This window comes from Phyllostomus discolor, chromosome 6 (genome assembly GCF_004126475.2).
Source record: "Phyllostomus discolor isolate MPI-MPIP mPhyDis1 chromosome 6, mPhyDis1.pri.v3, whole genome shotgun sequence".
In the NCBI taxonomy this organism is placed as follows: domain Eukaryota; kingdom Metazoa; phylum Chordata; class Mammalia; order Chiroptera; family Phyllostomidae; genus Phyllostomus; species Phyllostomus discolor.
The window spans coordinates 125,070,829-125,088,502 of NC_040908.2; the positions used below are offsets into that span (position 1 = coordinate 125,070,829).

Sequence of the window (17,674 nt, forward strand, 5' to 3'; positions counted from 1 at the left end):
CCTGTGAAATCGCCACCCTGGTCATCCTAATTTTTTAGGGGCAAATGCTGAGATTCAGAAAGGTAAAGCAACTTGCCTGCAGTCACAAGGTGGTGAAATCAGACTGGAACTAGATGTTTCTTGACACCCTACCCCTGCTGCTGAATGTAAAGCTGTGACACCAAGGCCTCACAGATGTCAATAAATCGCTCCCCGGTAGAAATTTAAAAAAAAAAAAAAAGTAAAGAGGAAGGGGAGAATGTGGATGAAAAGTGTGAAAGAAGTAGTGGTGGGGTACAATATTTACCGCAGACTCCCTGGGTAGTGGTCAGTGAGATCAATGTCCAGAGGCCATCACAGATCAAGAGGGGGAATGTGACCATCCAGAAACCTCGTGGCCCATTGCTTTAAGGAAGAGATTTTAATTTATTGTAGCTCCTAACTATTGCACAACTGACTGGGGATGCCCTCAAGGTAATTAAAACTAAAGATGTTCACATTGCAGTTCATTCTTTCATCCCCGTTATTGGCCTTCCAAGAACTTTCACTGGAGTGAAAACCCTCCCCAAGATACCCAATGCACATGCGCACTCTCGACCGGATGTAGCTCCACTTCATCCATCCCAGTGAATGGCACCACCGTCTACTGTTTTGCCTAAGCCAGAAGCCTCAAGATCATCTCTGACTACCCTTTCATTTGACTTGAGGTAAACATATAAATATTTTAACTTTTTATTATGGAAAATTTCAAATATATATAAAAGCAGATAGAACAGTGTAATAAACCCTAATATGCCCATCATTAAGTTTCAACAATTATCAACTCCTGGCCAAGAATTTATTATGATTTGACAAATATCTATGATATATGAATTATGTACCAGGTCCCAAGCTAGGTCCTAGAGATCCAAAGATGAATCAGATTTGACTAACACAAGCTGGAGGGTATAACCTCTGACCTTGGTCCTTGAAAAATGAGTAAGAGTTACCCAGAAGAAGAAAGGTGTCCTCATTCATTCTTATTTCTCTTATTCTCTTTCAACAAATAATTATTAATATGTGAGCACTGTCCTTGGTGCTGGGAACACATAAAGAGAGAAAATTTAGTCCTTACCCTTTTGAAGCTAGAATAATGGGGAAGTGACATTAAATATGCGATTAGAATGTGATGAGTATGTTGAAGGAGATATATATGATGCTATGTGAGTGAACTAAATTTGACCTGGAAAGGTTTGGGAAGGCTTTTCTTAAGGAAGTGGCAGTTATGTGAGGGGAATGGGGTGATGGACGTAGAGGTCATACAAGACAATAGAAAATTATTCTAAGTCAAAGGAGAAACACAAGGAGGCTAATGGGGGTGATAGTGGAGAATAGCATAAGATGAGCTGGAAAGGCAGTAGGTGCTAAATCAAGGAAGATGTTGTATGATATACTAAGGATTTTGGACTTTATGTTAAGGGCAATGGAAAAACATCAAAGGATTTGGGACAGGGAAGTAGCATGTTCATCCTCACATGTTAGAAGATCACTTCTAAGTGGATAATAGATAGGAAGGGAGCAAAATTGGCAGTGTGGGGACCAGTTAGGAAGCAATTGATATAGTCTAGGTGGGAGGTGACTATAGTTGTAGGAGTAGGGGTGGAAAAAATTGCATGGGTTTAATAAACAAGAGGTAGAATTCACAGATATTAGTGATCAATGGATTGATTAGCTATGGAAGTATGAAGGACAGGATGACTTCCAGATTTCTGCTTGAGCAATTAAAAAAAAAAAAATCCAGCCCTGGCCAGTGTGGCTCAGCTGGTTGGGCATCGTTCCACAAACCAAAAGGTCATGGGTTCTATTTCTGGCCAGGGCACAATGCCTCAGTTGTGGGTTCAGTCCCCCAGTTGGGATGTGTATGAAGGGCAACCAATCAATGTTTCTCTCTTACATTGATGTTTCTCTCCCTTTTTTTCTCCCTCCCTTCCCCTCTCTAAAATCAATAAGCATGTCCCCAATGAAGATAAAAAAAAATCCAGAAATATCAGTTTACAAACAGCCCACTAGAATACTCGTCTTTCCAGTTCCATTGGGCAAGAGGGCTGCAGTATCCAGGGAAATTTCTTCAGGTAACCAGAGGCACACAGGCAGGATGGTGAAGATGGGGAGATGCATCTAATTAGCTAAGATGCAAAGAGGAAAATGTGCTGTTCACACACCGTGCAGTTTGACCCCCCCACACACAGTCTTCCTGAGTCCTTGATCTCCTCCTTGGTCTGTGTGTGGAGCCTTCTGATCAATGGGGATTCAACCTGTGCCTTTCATCCATATTTTCATTGCTGTATCTCTTTCCCCATCTAATGCTCTCAGTGGCCTAGGAGCAAACAATAGCCTATGAACCACCTCAGATGCTGGGTGTGTTTCTGATCAATGTGGGTCCCAGGCAGCAGTCTATTAAAATTATTACCTTGGAGCTATCATGAAAAATGGAATTAGAAGCAAATCTGTCAGTGTCGCAGGTTCGATTCCCAGTCAGGGTACATGCCTGGGTTAAGGGCCATGACCCCCAGCAACTGCACATTGATGCTTCTCTCTCTCCCTCTTTCTCCCTCCCTTCCCTCTCTAAAATAAATAAATAAGTAAATAAATAAATAAACAAATCTTTAAAAACAAAAGAAGTTTTAAAAAAAAGAAGAAGCAAATCTATCCATAGTCACTTATCAGGAGCACTGGCTTTATGCATCACCAGGCAGTTGGCACCCAAGTCACCTATTATATGGGAGAATACAGCTTTTGTCTCTGTTAGCACCAAGGACACCTAATAGAGGAATAATAGTCTTTTCTACCATTACATATGAGCATTGCTTGGATATTATAATGTTTTATAGTTGATATAATAAGCCCTATTTCTTTTGGGTGGTTGTTATCATTTGGAAAATCTGTAAGGAATAAAATCTTCCCACATATTATATGGAGTGGAATTCATAAGTCAGATGCTGGGTCTGGCAAGGACTTCCTTAACACCATTCTTCAACAGGACTACTATAGCGCATTCCCAGGAAGAACATATAGGGAGATAAAAGGACTGAGGACTAAACTCTGGGAATGCCTGAATTTGGGAAGCCAGCAGGGGAAAAGAAGGCCAAAAAGAAAGCTGAGAAGGAATAGAGTAAGAGGAGAATCAGGAGAGAGTAGTCATGGAAGAAATCCAAGGGAAGAAAAATTTTCCAGGAGAAAAAAGTGGTCAATAGCATCAAATGCAGCAAAGATTTTCAATGAGGTCAAGGCAAAAAAGTATCTGTTGGATTTGGTGACACAGAGGTCATGGAAACCCATGATGTGATCAGCAATGTGAGCAGAGAATGGCGACAGAAGCCATGATTCAGAGTGGAGCAAATGGAAACAAGGAAGTAGAATAAGTAAGTGCAGAACCCCCTTTAGAGCAATTTAGAAGAAAGAATCGGCAGTAGCTGGAAAGTGATATGCTGTTAAAGATTCTGGTTCATCTCTTTTAAAAAGATGCTGTAGACTTGAACATGGGTATGCACTACAAAAAGATTCCAGTAGAAAAGATGAATCTGAAAGTAAAGAAAAAAGGTGTGAGACAGAGTGTGACCCTGGAGATGAGGAGAAGAGGTGGCATCAAGGACTCATGAGAAGGATAGGTCACTTTATAAGATGAAGAGTTAGGGGTGAGGACAAAGGTATAAATAGAGTAATCAATAAAGTGTGAGCAGACAAGAGGTTGAGATATTTCATGCCTAGTGATGTCAGTATTTTCAGTCAAGCTGAGGAAGGGAAGGAGGGTTGGGTGGAGAACATGAAAAACCTCACAAAGTAAGTATTATCCTGTCACGAACATGTTGTTGCTTTTGTTATTGTTATCTGTGCAGCATCCATTCGCCCTTTTATTGGTAACAGCACATCAGTTTTCTTTGAAGCACATCCCCTTCCTGCTCTAAGGCTATGTTGTTCAAAAAGGAATCACCCAAGTTCTGCAACCCACTTCAATGTTGGGCGCCTAACCAATGATTAGATCAATGTGATCAGTTCAGAGAAGATAGGCATGTGACTAAATCTGAGCCAGTGAAAATCAGATTTAGGAATTTTCCTGCAACTTGAGGTGCTGGGAGAATGTAAGCCTGGTAGACATCTTGCCACCAGGAACAATGAGCCTGCCTGAGAATGAAACAGAGCTGAGGGGTGGAGAGAGACAGATGCCTGATAATATCCCTTTAACACCTATATTACCTCTGCCTGAAGTCACATAAGTCATTAAATTCCCTTTTTTGTTTATACCACTTTGAACTGGGATTTATCCCTTGCAACCAGAAGTTATTATAAATATATGTAGCAGTTGTTGCCTGTTGGTACTCATCCACACTTCTATAGTCTCCCCTGTACTAACAGAGCTACACATCTGAAAACATTCTGAGATTCCTTTATTGCTTTGTTACAGTTAGGTTCTACCAATGGGAACCTTCATATGAGGAAGATAGAAAGAGGGAGAAATCCTGTTTTTGGCAGTGCCTCTGGCACCATCGTCTTCTGATGTGGTAAAAGTGGAGGCAATTCCAGCAGCATCAGCAATACAAACTCCAGCTACATCAGCAGTTAGGGCAGATTTGTAGATTCCAACTCCTTGGTCTTAGGGTCATATCTTTTCCCCCTTTTGCTCCTCTCAGTCAAGATTAGTGGTAGTTATCTGGCCTCTGGGTAGCACCTGCTTTTCCTCTTATGCTTCTCCAGACCTCTCCACAACTTTGTAATAAGTTATTTCCATTCAATCCTTCCCTACTTGAACTATCTGCAGTGATTTCTATATCCTTCCTGAACAGTGATGCAATACACACTCCTAATTTGCATACATACATGCATACACACACATACATCACACACAAGAGTCAAGCTAAATTTCTCAAACCTATAAAGTTAGTAAGTGGCTAGGCAGGGACTGTAATTCAGAAATGTCTGACTCTAAAATTCTCACTCTCTGACCTGAAATTGGTTTTTGTTCTTTTCTCTGGCTAAATTAAATAGAATTTAAAAGAGACAGAGAAATATAAGTATTAAGAAAGTTGTTCAGATGACTGACTTTGATGTTCATAGTGGGTAGGAAAGACAATGACTTTTAGGGAATGAAGGACTGGGAGACAGTAAAGGGATCAAACATCTCTATAAAGTCAAAGAGCAGGAGAATGAAAATAAAGTCGGGGGGGGGGGCAGGAGGACAAGGATAAGAGGTTATGGTCACAAGTAGGACACTGGAATTTAAGGAATTTTTTCACAAGTAGAGCAATTGTAAATGACAGCTGAGGTCAGAATTGGGCCATAGTAATTGGGTGGTTGAAGTGGGGACTTCAGCAATTGAGAGGATAGAGTCAGAAGGCTGTCACATGATGGCCATAAGAATGGTATGGCTCACCTGCATGATGCCAGAGGAGGAGGTATTTAACCTGCACAGAAAGAGGAAGAGAAACGGTACAGACACGTTGAGTTAGGCCAATGCTGACACTGCTTCCCATCCATTGGGACAGTTATAGGGAAAGGAAGAGGGGCCTTTTCCTGCTCTCAATTAAAGCTGAAGATAAAGAAGTAGAAAAGCATATTAATCACGAAGTGTGTAAAAAATGTAAAGAAGATATTACCATGTTGTGTAAATTCACAAGGTCACCATGGGAAGTTCTCTTGGGAAGAAAAGACACAATGATAGAAGGGAAAGTGGTCATGGCACAGTTTAGGGGTGAGATTCCTCACTCTTCTTCCCACTCCTATCCAATCCATAAACAAGTCCTACAGACTCTGTCTTCTCAATATTTTTTAATCAGCTCACTTCCTTTTATCTTCATCTCCACCCAGTATCCAACCTTTATGATTTACCACCTGGACTACAGTACCAACCTCCTCAGTGTTCTCCTCACGTCCACTGTAATGTGCTTTCACCTAGTATCCACTCTGCCACAGTCAAAGGAATCTTATCACTCCTATCTAAAATCCCTCAGTATGTCTCCATTGCCCCAAAGACAGACAAAACCCATGCTTCCTAGCTGATGTGGAACCCCCTCTCCCGTGAGCTGAGAAGCCCCTGCCTCCTTCTCCAGCCTCAGCTCCCACCAGCTGTCACTCATCCCCTGTGGCAGTTGTGGTTCCCTGGCTGTCTCTTCTGCCCTGGCTTTTGGCTTGTGTTGCCTCCTCTGCCTGTAATGTTCCCTGGCATTGCAGAATATATATTTGCTAAAGGAATTACATAGATTCTAGTCATCTTTTAAAATTCAGCTCAAGTGTTATGACATATATGAGGCCTTTTCTAATCTACTCACCATCCTATGTATTACTGGCTCTGCTCTCCTTTGAATATATATAGTCTTCCATTTTTTTTTTAAAAGTAAGTCACAGATATTTTATTTATTTTTTTAAATCCTCACCCAAGGACATGTCCATTTACATTGGGAGGAGGGAGGATGCGGAGAGAAACATCAATGTAAGAGAGAAACAGCAATCAATCACCTCGAACACACACCTCAACCAAGGATCAAATTCTCAACCTTTTGGTGTATGGGTCCTGGGTGAAACCTCAGAGACCTAGTTTCATTCCCTCCTACTCCTTCCTCCCTCCCCAGCCATCAAGGTGCTGGTGGAGGAGCCTGGTGCCTGCCAGGAGGCACTTATGGCCTGGCCTCCCAGGGCAAAGCCCAGGGTGTCAGTGTCCCATTCTACCCACAAAAGCCCCACAAAGCCAGGGGCCATTTGTCATGAGGGGCTGACAGTAAGTCAGATGAGGCCATGTGCCAGAGTATGGTTCTTCTTTCAGGGCCCCTTTCTGAGAGAATACAAGGGTTGGGTTTGACTCCATATTCATTGTCATCGGGAGATGGGTGGGATTATACCCATTTTATGGAAGAACCCATTGAGGCTAGAATATGGAAGCTAAGAGTAAGGGCCCCCTCTTAAAGTCTGAGGCTAAAACAAACCAAACCAATCTCTAACCTCTGCTGGGTTGAAAAGGTAGAGGAGGAAAATGGTTTCACCTGAGATCCACTTGCCTATAGTCCAGACACATTCCCCAGTCAAATGGTTGTTGGTAAGTTTGGAGCCTAAAGCCTTGGTCCATTTATGACCAGAAGAGAACCAACAACTGCAGCTTCCACCAAAACACTGCACCATCTAGGCCCACATTCACAAAGGCCAAAAAGTAGCCAGCAGGACTACCCCGGGGCAGTGTTCTGCAAATGTGTCTCATGGTGTCAGGTCCCTGAATCATTCCTTCTCCTCTCTCCCCATCTTGCTTCTCTTGTTTCCCCACCTCAGCTTCATTCCTCTTGTTATGCCTAACTCATTCCACCCAAAGCCTTCTGCTGGAATAGTACTGCCAGAACCACCTGGAACCACAATTTGAGGGCCTCTATGGCCCTCACATGGCAACTCTGAGCCAATCCACTTGGCACATGACTAGCTGCCCCAGGCCCTCTTTTCTCATTGTCTTGGGGCTAACCTGTGGTCAGTTATTACTAGGCTTGGTAAGAGTCTTTGCTCTGCCTCTTACTTGCTGTGTAAACACAGCAGTTCCTTCTACTTTTGGTCTTCTATTTCCTTCAGTGTGTAGATAGTCCAAAAGAAGTCAGTTTCAGATCTGGGTTTAGGATCACTTGGGCAGAAATGAGGTACGTCCCTCAGCCCTCCCTTCCCTTGCTTCCCACAGCCTCATCTGAGCTAGAGAGCCTCAAAAGAGATGTTACTACCTTCTCAATTCAAAGAAAGAAACCAGACTGTTCCACAATCAGGGCCCCTTGACTCAAGCCAAGAAGCCCTCTGGTTTTATTGTATGGAAAATGGAAAGAAGGATCTGGGCCAGGCTCACATCAGAAGCCCTATCATTGAGTGCAGTCCAGGAGGCTGTTCACTCTCTGGGGCTGGGGAAGGGCCTTGGCTGCACTCAGTTGTTCCACATCACTGTAGCAGTACAAATTGGGGCCATGGATGAGGTACAAGCCAGAGCCATTGGCAGAACACGAATTGGGGCCAAGGGACTTTGCTGTGCACAAGGCGCCATCAACCTGCTCATGGGGCCAAGGAAGCTCTGTCCATGTGGCTTGAGCTCCTAACTTCAGGTCCAGCCACCACAGCTTCGGTCCTGGGAAGAAGGCACCAGATATAACATGGCTTCCACATCATGGGGATCCTGACTTAACCCTTCTCAGGTCTTGATGGGGATCTGTGCTATGGAGAAGAGGTAGAACAAGGCACCCCTGGGCACACAGATGCCTCTCCCTCACCTGCCATGATGTGGAGTCGAGAAGATCCAGGACAGACAAAGGCTGCATCCACAGCTTCAAGGCTGACCCCAGGAGGGCTCCCAAATTCCTCCTCCAGCCGTTTTGGATAACCATCTACTAGGGTATAGCCTCCCTTTGTTAGGAAGATGTATACCTGAGTGCCCTGGAGGACAAAAGATGTTAATCAGCATAAAGCTGGATATTCTCCCAGTCTTTACCTCAAGCCTCTCTCCCAACACATACCTGGACCAGATAGAGTTTCTCATCCCAGGAAAAGGTAGCGTCCACTGTTGAAGGACCCTTGGGCCACTGATGGGCAATAGGCCAGCTATGCCACCCGTCTTTTCTGGTGTCCAAACGCCAGTAGTGGGACCCTGTAGGGTATCAGAGGCACCTCTAGTGCTGGTGGTAAAAGGCCAGGTAGTAAAGAGACAAGGACAGATGTAGGGGGTGAGTCCTGAGAGGAAGGAGAGAATGTATTCAGAGGCCAAGAGGGAAGAAGACACATAAGAGGGAGTAGAGAAGGACTTGACTGGCAAAGTTAGGCACTGTGACCTGACTAGAACTGGAGCGAGCAGGGGCCTGACAGAAGGGCAAGAATGAAGAACAGTGGCCAAGGTTAAATGTTATGGGGTTTGTTGGGGGCTACCTGTGCATCTCGGATGTCCATGTGCAGAGATGTTACAGACAATGAGAGATGGTGGCCAGAGTTAAAAGTTCCAATGAGTTCTCTCACTCTGGCAATACTCTCTGATCCCTGGCGAGGGGGTGGGGGCAGGAGAGCAAGGAAGCAGCCAGAGCAGCACCTGTCTAAGCTCCCACTTACCTTTTCCTTCTCAAACCACTTCACTTACACTTCTGGTTCTTTTCCATTAAAATTGTTCTTTTCAAGGACACCAGCATCCTCCAACTTTGCCCAATCTATTAGAGCCATGACCTGCTCTCTGTTTTACTCTACCTCTCAGCAATGTTTGACTGCTCACAACTCCCTTATTTAAATATCTTTTGGATCCTGGCACCTGTGATACCAGACTCTCCCATGTTCTTATCTTTTTGACTCTTCTTCTCTTCAGCCTGATGTCTAATATTGGAATCCCCTATCTTGGCACTCTCTTGGTGATTTTATCCAGTCCAGTACTTTAAACACCATCTACATGCTGATGACTTTCAGTCTGTTCTCTTCAGCTCTAAGGGACCTCTTCTTTGAGTGTCAGGCTCAAATGCAAATGCCTACCTAACCTGTCCACTTGGGGCCACTAAGCACCAGAAACCCAACATGTCAAACTAATTCCTGCTCCCACCAAACACGCACACTTATTCCTTCCCTAGTCTGTCCCAATTTTATTTTATTACTTGATTTTTTTTTCTTTTGTCTCCCCCAATATTAGAAAAAGGAACCACCTGGCTACCTAGTCCCATTCTTGAAACCCCTCCTTTCCCTTCCCCACCCCTACTGATATCCAATTCATTGGTTAATGCTTCCGGCTTGACTGAAAAAATATATTAGGTTGACTCCCATCACCTCTGCTGCTGTTATTCTAATCTAAGCTGTCATTACCTGCAATCACTACAACTGCAGGAATTACCAGCCTGATTCTCTACTTATATGATTGTATCTCTATGACTTGTATTTCACAAGAAGCCAGAATAATCTTTAAAAAAATAAGTCAGAATATATCACAGCACTGTTTAAGAACCCTTCTGGCTTTCTTTTATGAAATCCTTACCAGGCATAAATCAACTACCTGTTTTCAAGCCACTAACCTGCTCCTTCACTATGCTCCAGCTTATCCACACTGGCCTCCTTTCCTGATTCCTCAAAGTATTTGCTGTCCACTCTGCCTAAAATGCCTTTCTTCTGTTTTATTACTAAAATCTCAGCTCAAAAAAAATCATTTTAGAGGAGAGTCCAGTTGTTTTCCTCACCTCTATGTTATCCTGTCTTATTTTCTTTATAGCATTTTTGGACACAATTTTATATTTTAAAACATCAGTGACTTTTAAATTTATTTATACTAGTTCCAAGTGGTATTTGGGCATAAGGAACATTCTGATGTTCATAGAACACTTCATAACTATTAATTCTACTTAACAGTATTCTCTTTCCATCCTTATCTTTCTTATTGTCCTGTCCCTCTGTGTCAGGCTGTCTGAGGGCAGGTGTCCTGTCTGCCATGCTGATTACTGTATTCCAGTGTCTAGAACAATCCCCAGTGCCTATCAGGCTCTTGATACGTGTTTGTTGGTGTTCTTTCAGTAGCTACAAGTTATCTTTATAGCTGTTTACTGGACATCTCATATCCAGCCTCCTCCTCTGCTGAAACTACCCTACTCACAACCCTTGTTTTGAGAGCCAGAGCTATGCTGTTCTTTGTGCAAGAGAATAAGGGATGAGCCCCTGATCCATCAATCATAGGCTGACCAGTAACAACTTTAATGTGTTGGGATAAAAATATTTTCCTCTCTGGAAATCTGACTAAGAAAAAGTGGGCAAATGAGGCAGTTATCAGTTGGATCTGAGACTGAAAGATCATGAATAGAAAAAAGGTGGAGAAGACATGGTGGCCCATGTGCAAGCCAAAGTTGTGGAAAAGAAGAAAGATTAGACAAGAAGCTATGAGGTAGAGAAAAGAGAAAGATTTATCAGAGAGAGGAGAGAGCCATCCCTGTGCAGAGTAATTGGGTCACACTGGTGTTTTCACCAAGATAGTAAGTTCTCCCTCAGCTGGGTATTCTTAATATAATGGTGTTCTCTCCATGCCATGGAACGCACCTAATACTTTTGATTTAGGAGTTCACCTACATTCGATTCATGGCCACATGGTCTTGAGGTTCTATAGTCTCTCCTTGGCTGCATTCTCACTATATCTTCGCGTGGTCCCTGTGACCCTGTTTTCTCAATCTCTCTCCCCGCCCCTGTGTGTGCATTTGTGTGTGTGTGTGTGTGTGTGTCCCTGCAGTGGCCCCATGCTGTCACCCTAGCTGCTTGTTCTCCTGATACTTCAGTGTTTTCACTATGGCATATATTCTCAGTATAGGTCTACATTTTCACTGCAGGCATTTCATCACTGATGTATTTCTCAGTACAGCATGTATTCCTGTTGAGGGGATATGCTCTCCCTGTGACTATGTATTTTTCATTATAGCTTAGTAGTCATATCTGATCAGATTTGTCCAGGGGTTAGATGCAAAAAAGGATTTCCAGTACTCTATGTTATTACAGATCATACATATGACTTAGGGTGAGTGTAGTGTGGTTGTTCACTCTGTATTGTGGAGCTGTTCTTGTGTGAATCAACACTTGTCACTACCTGCCTGATTAATCCCAGAGCATCCTGAGGTATCATTGGACAGCTTTTTGCCAATTATTGCCACAAGTCTGAAGAGAGATGTCTCCACTGGTCACACAGAGGAGAAACCTCTGGCTAATGAAGCTATCTTCTAAAAGTCTAAGGGACCCAAGAGTTCTTGGCTGGTTTTTGGTCCTGGGAACATCTCATACCCAGGTAATGCCATTCCCAGAGGCCTGAACATTAGGAGCCAAGCACCTGGAAAAAGATGAAGCTCCTGAGAATAAGCTCAGGGGGAGCCACAAAACTCAGCGAGACATGCAAGAGCAAAGGTAATATGAGGAATCACAGGGACCCAGAGAGGATCAGAGAGGGCACAGACCTGGGAGTAAATGGTACTGGAAGGCAGAATTAGAGGCCTGGGCAATGAGAGGTAAGTTGAATAATATGCATCAGGGAAGAAGAGGGATGGAAAAAAGGCATGCCAAGGATGGGAGCTGAGGGACAAAATAAGGGATGCAGTGATGAAAATGGAGAAAATGTATAGAGATGGTAGACTATGAAAGAGATGGGAAGCATATGGAGGGCAAAGGTGGGGGATTTGCAGGTATCTCTCACCACTGAAGGCATAGGTGGCACCATGGTTGTCAGACAGCAGTGAAGACAGGACTAGATTTGGGCTACAGCGCATGTTCCCATAGCCAGCCTGGGTCCCATTTGCATGGCCGGTCATATTCCTGCGTCCATGGCCTGGAGCCAGGGGGGATGGGGGGGAGGGAATAGACAAAGGGGAACAACGACAGGGGCCAGAAGTCAGAATGAGATCTGAGGTGGAAGACATGGCTGGGGTTAGTGGGATTGCAGCGAGTCCCAGGGGCTGGGGCTTTCTCACCTCTGCCAGGGCAGGGAATGAAGTAGTCTCGGATATCCAGAGGGTACCTAGGAAGCACCTCTCCAGTAACAGGGTTGAAGCGCAGGAATTGGTTACCCCGGAAGCAGTAGTAGCGGCCGAGCCATCGAAGGGCAGAGGAGCAGTTCCGAACAGCTGGCCAGTCACGCTTCTTCTTGGTTTTTGTAGCCAAGTCCCAGAACCACGTGTGGTCACCTTTGTCCAATCAGTCAACAAGCATTTGTTGAGTCTGGCCCTTTTCCTCCCTTGTGCTTGGACTGGATTCCAGGATGGAGCAGATACTATGCTGGCCACATGGAGCTCATAGCCCAGCAGAAAAACAGTTGAAGGAAGTGGTCGCACAATAAAATCCGGCAACCAAGTGCATGTGATTAGCTCAGCAAAGGGTGTGGGAAGAGTCAGAAAAAACTTCCCAGAGAAGGTGATACTTAAACTAAAATCTGAAGCAGAAGGTTCAAGGCACATAAGAGGGGGAAACAGAACTTCAGATAAAGGAAAGTACAAAGCATGAAGGAAATTGGGTGAACAGGGAACAGGATAGAGTTTCTGGAGCTTGATATTCAAGGTAAGAGAATGATGAGAGTCGAGGCTAGTGGGTTAGTAGGGGCTTCGTCATGGAGAATCTTTTATGTAAGACTAGGAAACATAGATCAGTCCTAAGGGTCATGGAGAACTTTAGCAGAATTATACCCAGTTACCCTCCCCAGGGTAATTTCTCTCCTTCCCCTACTTCACTTGTAGACCATAACTGGCCTATCTTATTCCTTCCTTGGGGAGTCATACAGTGGCTCCACCACCCCCACCATTTCAACCGCTACCTCTGTCACCACTGACCCACCATTACCCCAGCCTATCTTATTACAGCCTGGACTGACCTTGGAAGAAGAGGATGCCCTCATCTTTGCATTCTCCACGGTGACATTCTACAGCTGCATCCAGTGGGAATGGGATTCCAGGAAACTCATCTTGTAGCAGCTTTGGATATTCTTTCTCTTTCTTCTCAGGAGGGTACAGCCAGACCTTGTCTCCCTGAATACAAAAGCACTGTTTTTAACTATGCTCCCCCACATGCTGCCATCCTGCATTTACAAACAACATCTTTGACCTGTTGCACTTATACAATAACCTCCTGCAAACCACATACTCTCAGTCCATCTGTGGACAACAATGTGCTGTCCTCTTACACTAATGTATACCTTCTGTGTAAATCTCATCACTATTACCATAACACACACATCTGGCTATGTAAAACAGACAATCCAATGGCACACTTACTTGCAACACCATTAGTGTTGGCAAACACATCCAAAAATAGTAATCCTGCAGTCATTCAACCATATATACATTCATTTATCTATTTATTCATGCATTTATTAATTTAAGAGTGACTACTATATACCAGCTATAGCAGATAAGGGGATGGCAAGGCTCTGTCTCTGCCTTCAAGGATTTCACTGTACAAAAGCAGAAAGGACCCTACCATCCTAGCCTTGCAACCAGCGAAGCAGGAGCATGTGGGTGCATTGGGAATGTAGAGGGAGCACCAAATCTACCTGGAGAATTTCTAGAAAGCATTTGGGCCAAGAACTGAAAACTGAGCAGGGATTTACCAGGTGGACAAGTATGGAAAAGGTATCTCCAGCAGATGGAGCAGCATATACAGAGCATGCTCAGAGAACTACATGCAGTGCCCTGTAGCTGGCAAAGTGACTGTGGCAGGGATGGGCAATAAACCTAAAAAGATAACCAAGGGCCAGATCTCCAGATCCACGTGCACCTGGCCTGCAGGAACTGGCACGTGGTGGTGCCATTTACTGAAATAGGGAATGCAGGAGGAGGGGTTGATTTGTAAGAAAAATACTAAGTTCAGTTTTGGGGATGCTGAATTTCAGGTACTATGGGAAATCTAAGTTGAAGGTATCTGCCTGGAAATTGGAAAGAGAAGTCTGGAGCTCCAGGGAGAAATCCAGCTCTGGTGTCCGTAGCATAGAAAGTCCTCAGAGCCGTGGCAATGGGAGAGATCACCCAGAGAGGGTGTATGGAAGGGTTGGGATGGATGCTTATAGAACACTCAGGGACAGCCAAGGATAAGAAGCCTGAGAAAGAGCAGGAAAAGAGGCAGAAGGAAAACAAAGTTGGCAGTGAGGGCCACCCCAACTTCATAGTGACTTTGGCAAGTTAGGAGAAGGTGTCTTTTCCTCTGAGCAGACAGAGCCAGGGCTAGGGCACATGACTTGATGAGCACAGTGGGCTGGATTTTTCATCCTTTGCTCACCCCTGGTCCAGCTGCCATTGCATTGTGAACAACCTGGCTACCACATGAAGAGGACCTGATGTGGGGTCATGGACGCCAAGGGAAGAAATTGCCACAAAGGAAAAGTTGGCTCACAGTGTGAGGAGTGGCAGAGAGGTCCAGACAAACATTAGGACTAAAAGATAGCCATTGAATACTGTGCCTATCCAGCTCACATGCACAACACTTCCTTAGCCTGAGCTTTTTCAGGCACAGGGGATGGAAACCTGGAACTTATTGGTAAGAGCTTCATGCCAGGGCCACTTGGGGGAGAGGCTCTTTTGTGGATTTCAGCACTTTCTAGCCCAGCCCTGACCTTGATCCAGCAGTACCTTGATCAGGAAAACATCACTATGACCAAGGCGAAAGGCAGCATCCACAGAGTTGGTAAAATCCTTCCGTGTCCCTGAGATCAACTCCTGGGCTAGCTGGTAACCTTTCCACACGTGTTCCCCTGAAAAACACAATCACTGAGAGACTGGGAACAAAGTCTTGGCCAACTGAGAGAGTTACAGAGAAGCTGTGGGTGAGACTCTCAATTCCTAAGATTTCCCACAGATAGATAATACACTCTTGGTGAAGGAGATCAAGCCTCAAGTCCCAAATGCCCCAACCCCTGCCTCTCCTACCTTTAAAAAACAGCATGGTCCCATTCTCACTCATAGTAGTAGCATCAAAACTCAAGCCATCTGAACAGAGTTCTGAGGTGGATGTGGGGAGATGACAAAGTAAAAGACCAGTCAGACAATAAAATGCAGAGACACAGCCAGGTGGATAGACACACTGAGGGAGTTGGGGCCTCACCAAGTGCATCTGGGTTCAGCTTGATCCTATGCCCACCTTCAGTTCCATTCCCAGAAGCACTAGTCCTAGAGAGAGGACAGAGGGATGTCTGGGTCCAGTGGGGCCAATCTGTATTCCTTAGCTCCTGACCCCACACTTGCCCAGGCCTAACAGCTGGGCTCTATCCCACTCTAGACCACACTCCAGTCCTCCCTCCCCAGCATCAGCTTTACTCACGAAGGAACAGGGGTGGCAATGGCCAGAGACCAACAGAGGCCCAACAACCCCAGTGCAACTGGTGCTCCCGGTGCCCGAGCCATGCTGAGCTGGAGAAGCCACAGGACTGCTCTGGTCACCTGGCTGAACTCCCTTTATAGAGATGGCAACAGCACCACCCCCACCTGCAAGCCTGCTGGGAAAGAGCTGTCTCTCAGGATTAGGCCAATATTGGCTGATTACATCAGTGTAACAAGGTCAGGGTCTTGACAGAAATCTGAGTCCAAGACTAACTCTTCCCGGCAGGAGGCCCCATCCCCCTTCATTGACTTTTGAGCAGTGACTAGCCCATGCCACTGATGCCCAGCTGTGACTCCCACCACCCTGGTGATGGATCGGGTTGCCCATGATATCAAGGAAGTGGATAGATTGATTGAAGATGACCTTTCTGTGGTTGGATTTACCTCTACAGTGTAGGAGGGGAGAAGAGGAGGACACTAACATTTTTGTGTACTGAGCTCCAAGACAACGGATATTGTGTACTGAACTAAAGACACTGATACTTATATATAGTTAGTAATCACACACATACAGACATATTTAGAAAGACTTAGAGAACATCTATTTCCAAGTTCCACTAAGGGCCTTTCTGGGGCATTCCCAAGCTCTTCAGCTTTGCCCTTGATAAGTCAATAAAATTTCACCATTAATGTCTAAGCTCCACCCTTGTCCCATCCACACTGGTAAAGAGCTTTGCAAAATTCACCTGGGAGGGAAGGGTTGACAGTAATGGGACAGGAAGAGATGTCTATCTTCTAGAGAACACTGCTAGTAATTAGCCTTTCTTGGTAGTTTCCACATTAAGGGAAAAGTGCTTTATTTACCCAGCACAGAATAAACAGAACTGTAATGGGTTTCACAATATTTAGAGCTGATTCTTGTTGAAATGCTGCCTTCTCAATGAAGCCTTTCATGACCAATCTATCCGGCCATTTCAAACCTGCTTGCTTCATTCATGTCACTTAATCAAACTTGAAGTTATTTCATCTGTCTGCCTACTTGTTTACTATTGCATTCTCTCCACCACAAATAGTATGTGGCATATAATAAGTGCTCAATTACATCTGTTGAATGAACGATAAATTTCAAGTACTGACTAGTTGCAGTCAAATTTCTGACAGTTTCCCTCCTGGGGAAAGGGAAATATCAGGGTTGAGGGTGCGTTATGATGGAAGGCACATTGGGTTGAGGAGTCACAGGTCCCATTGTTACGGCCCTTCATCACATGGTCTTGCCTGTCTATCCTGTGGATATGTTGGCCATCCTGGTGCTGGTCACCGGGCACAATATCCGAGTCCTGCACCCCTCTCTTCTTCTAGTTCTGGGAACTCACCTGTGATCTCTAGTAACTACCATTTTCAGTACTCCCTGGGGCCTCTCTCAAAGCCTGTCCCATTTTCATCTGAGATTCCCTGCTGAGGCTGAAGATAAATATAAGCAGAGTCTGTTATGGGCCAGGCTGACTGGTTTCAGGACCTCTGTTTCACTAGCACTGCCTGAAAGTATCCTGATCCCTCTCAGGTGACTCCATGACCCTGATATTTCCCTATACAACCTTAGCAAAGGTCTCACATCCCTTTCATTCTCTGCAAAGCCTCCTCCCAACAGAAAAACAAAGGTTTCTGGGACCTATGGAACAACATGTTATCAGGCCTCTGCCATCAGGCTCAGTGTCCTCTCCTGACTCACGAAAGAAAATGTACCTTGTTAGTATCATTCCCCTCCAGTGGTTAGTGGGTAAAGATGGACTCCCTAAGCCCTTGGCACATGGGCAACACCACAGTTCCTATGGCAGATGCCTGACAACCACCTTCTCCACTCTGCAGGTGTCCCTGCCTGGACCTGCTCCTTCCCCGCCCACCCACCAACCCCGGCTGCTGAGCACTGG

At 44.9% G+C, this 17,674-nt stretch overlaps 1 protein-coding gene across 1 annotated transcript; it reads right to left on the reverse strand.

Annotated features, from left to right (window-relative positions):
* Positions 1-7,730: 7,730 nt before the first annotated feature.
* On the reverse strand, positions 7,731-15,885 carry HPX (hemopexin). The gene is made up of 10 exons (XM_028517113.2): positions 15,748-15,885; positions 15,532-15,596; positions 15,357-15,428; positions 15,060-15,181; positions 13,310-13,463; positions 12,417-12,629; positions 12,143-12,274; positions 8,478-8,608; positions 8,235-8,397; positions 7,731-8,092 (listed from the first exon to the last, which is right to left on the reverse strand). Exons 1-10 carry the CDS (start codon positions 15,828-15,830, stop codon positions 7,833-7,835), a joined length of 1,395 nt encoding a protein of 464 aa, XP_028372914.1. The 5' UTR covers positions 15,831-15,885; the 3' UTR covers positions 7,731-7,832.
* Between the last annotated feature and the right edge of the window lie 1,789 nt (positions 15,886-17,674).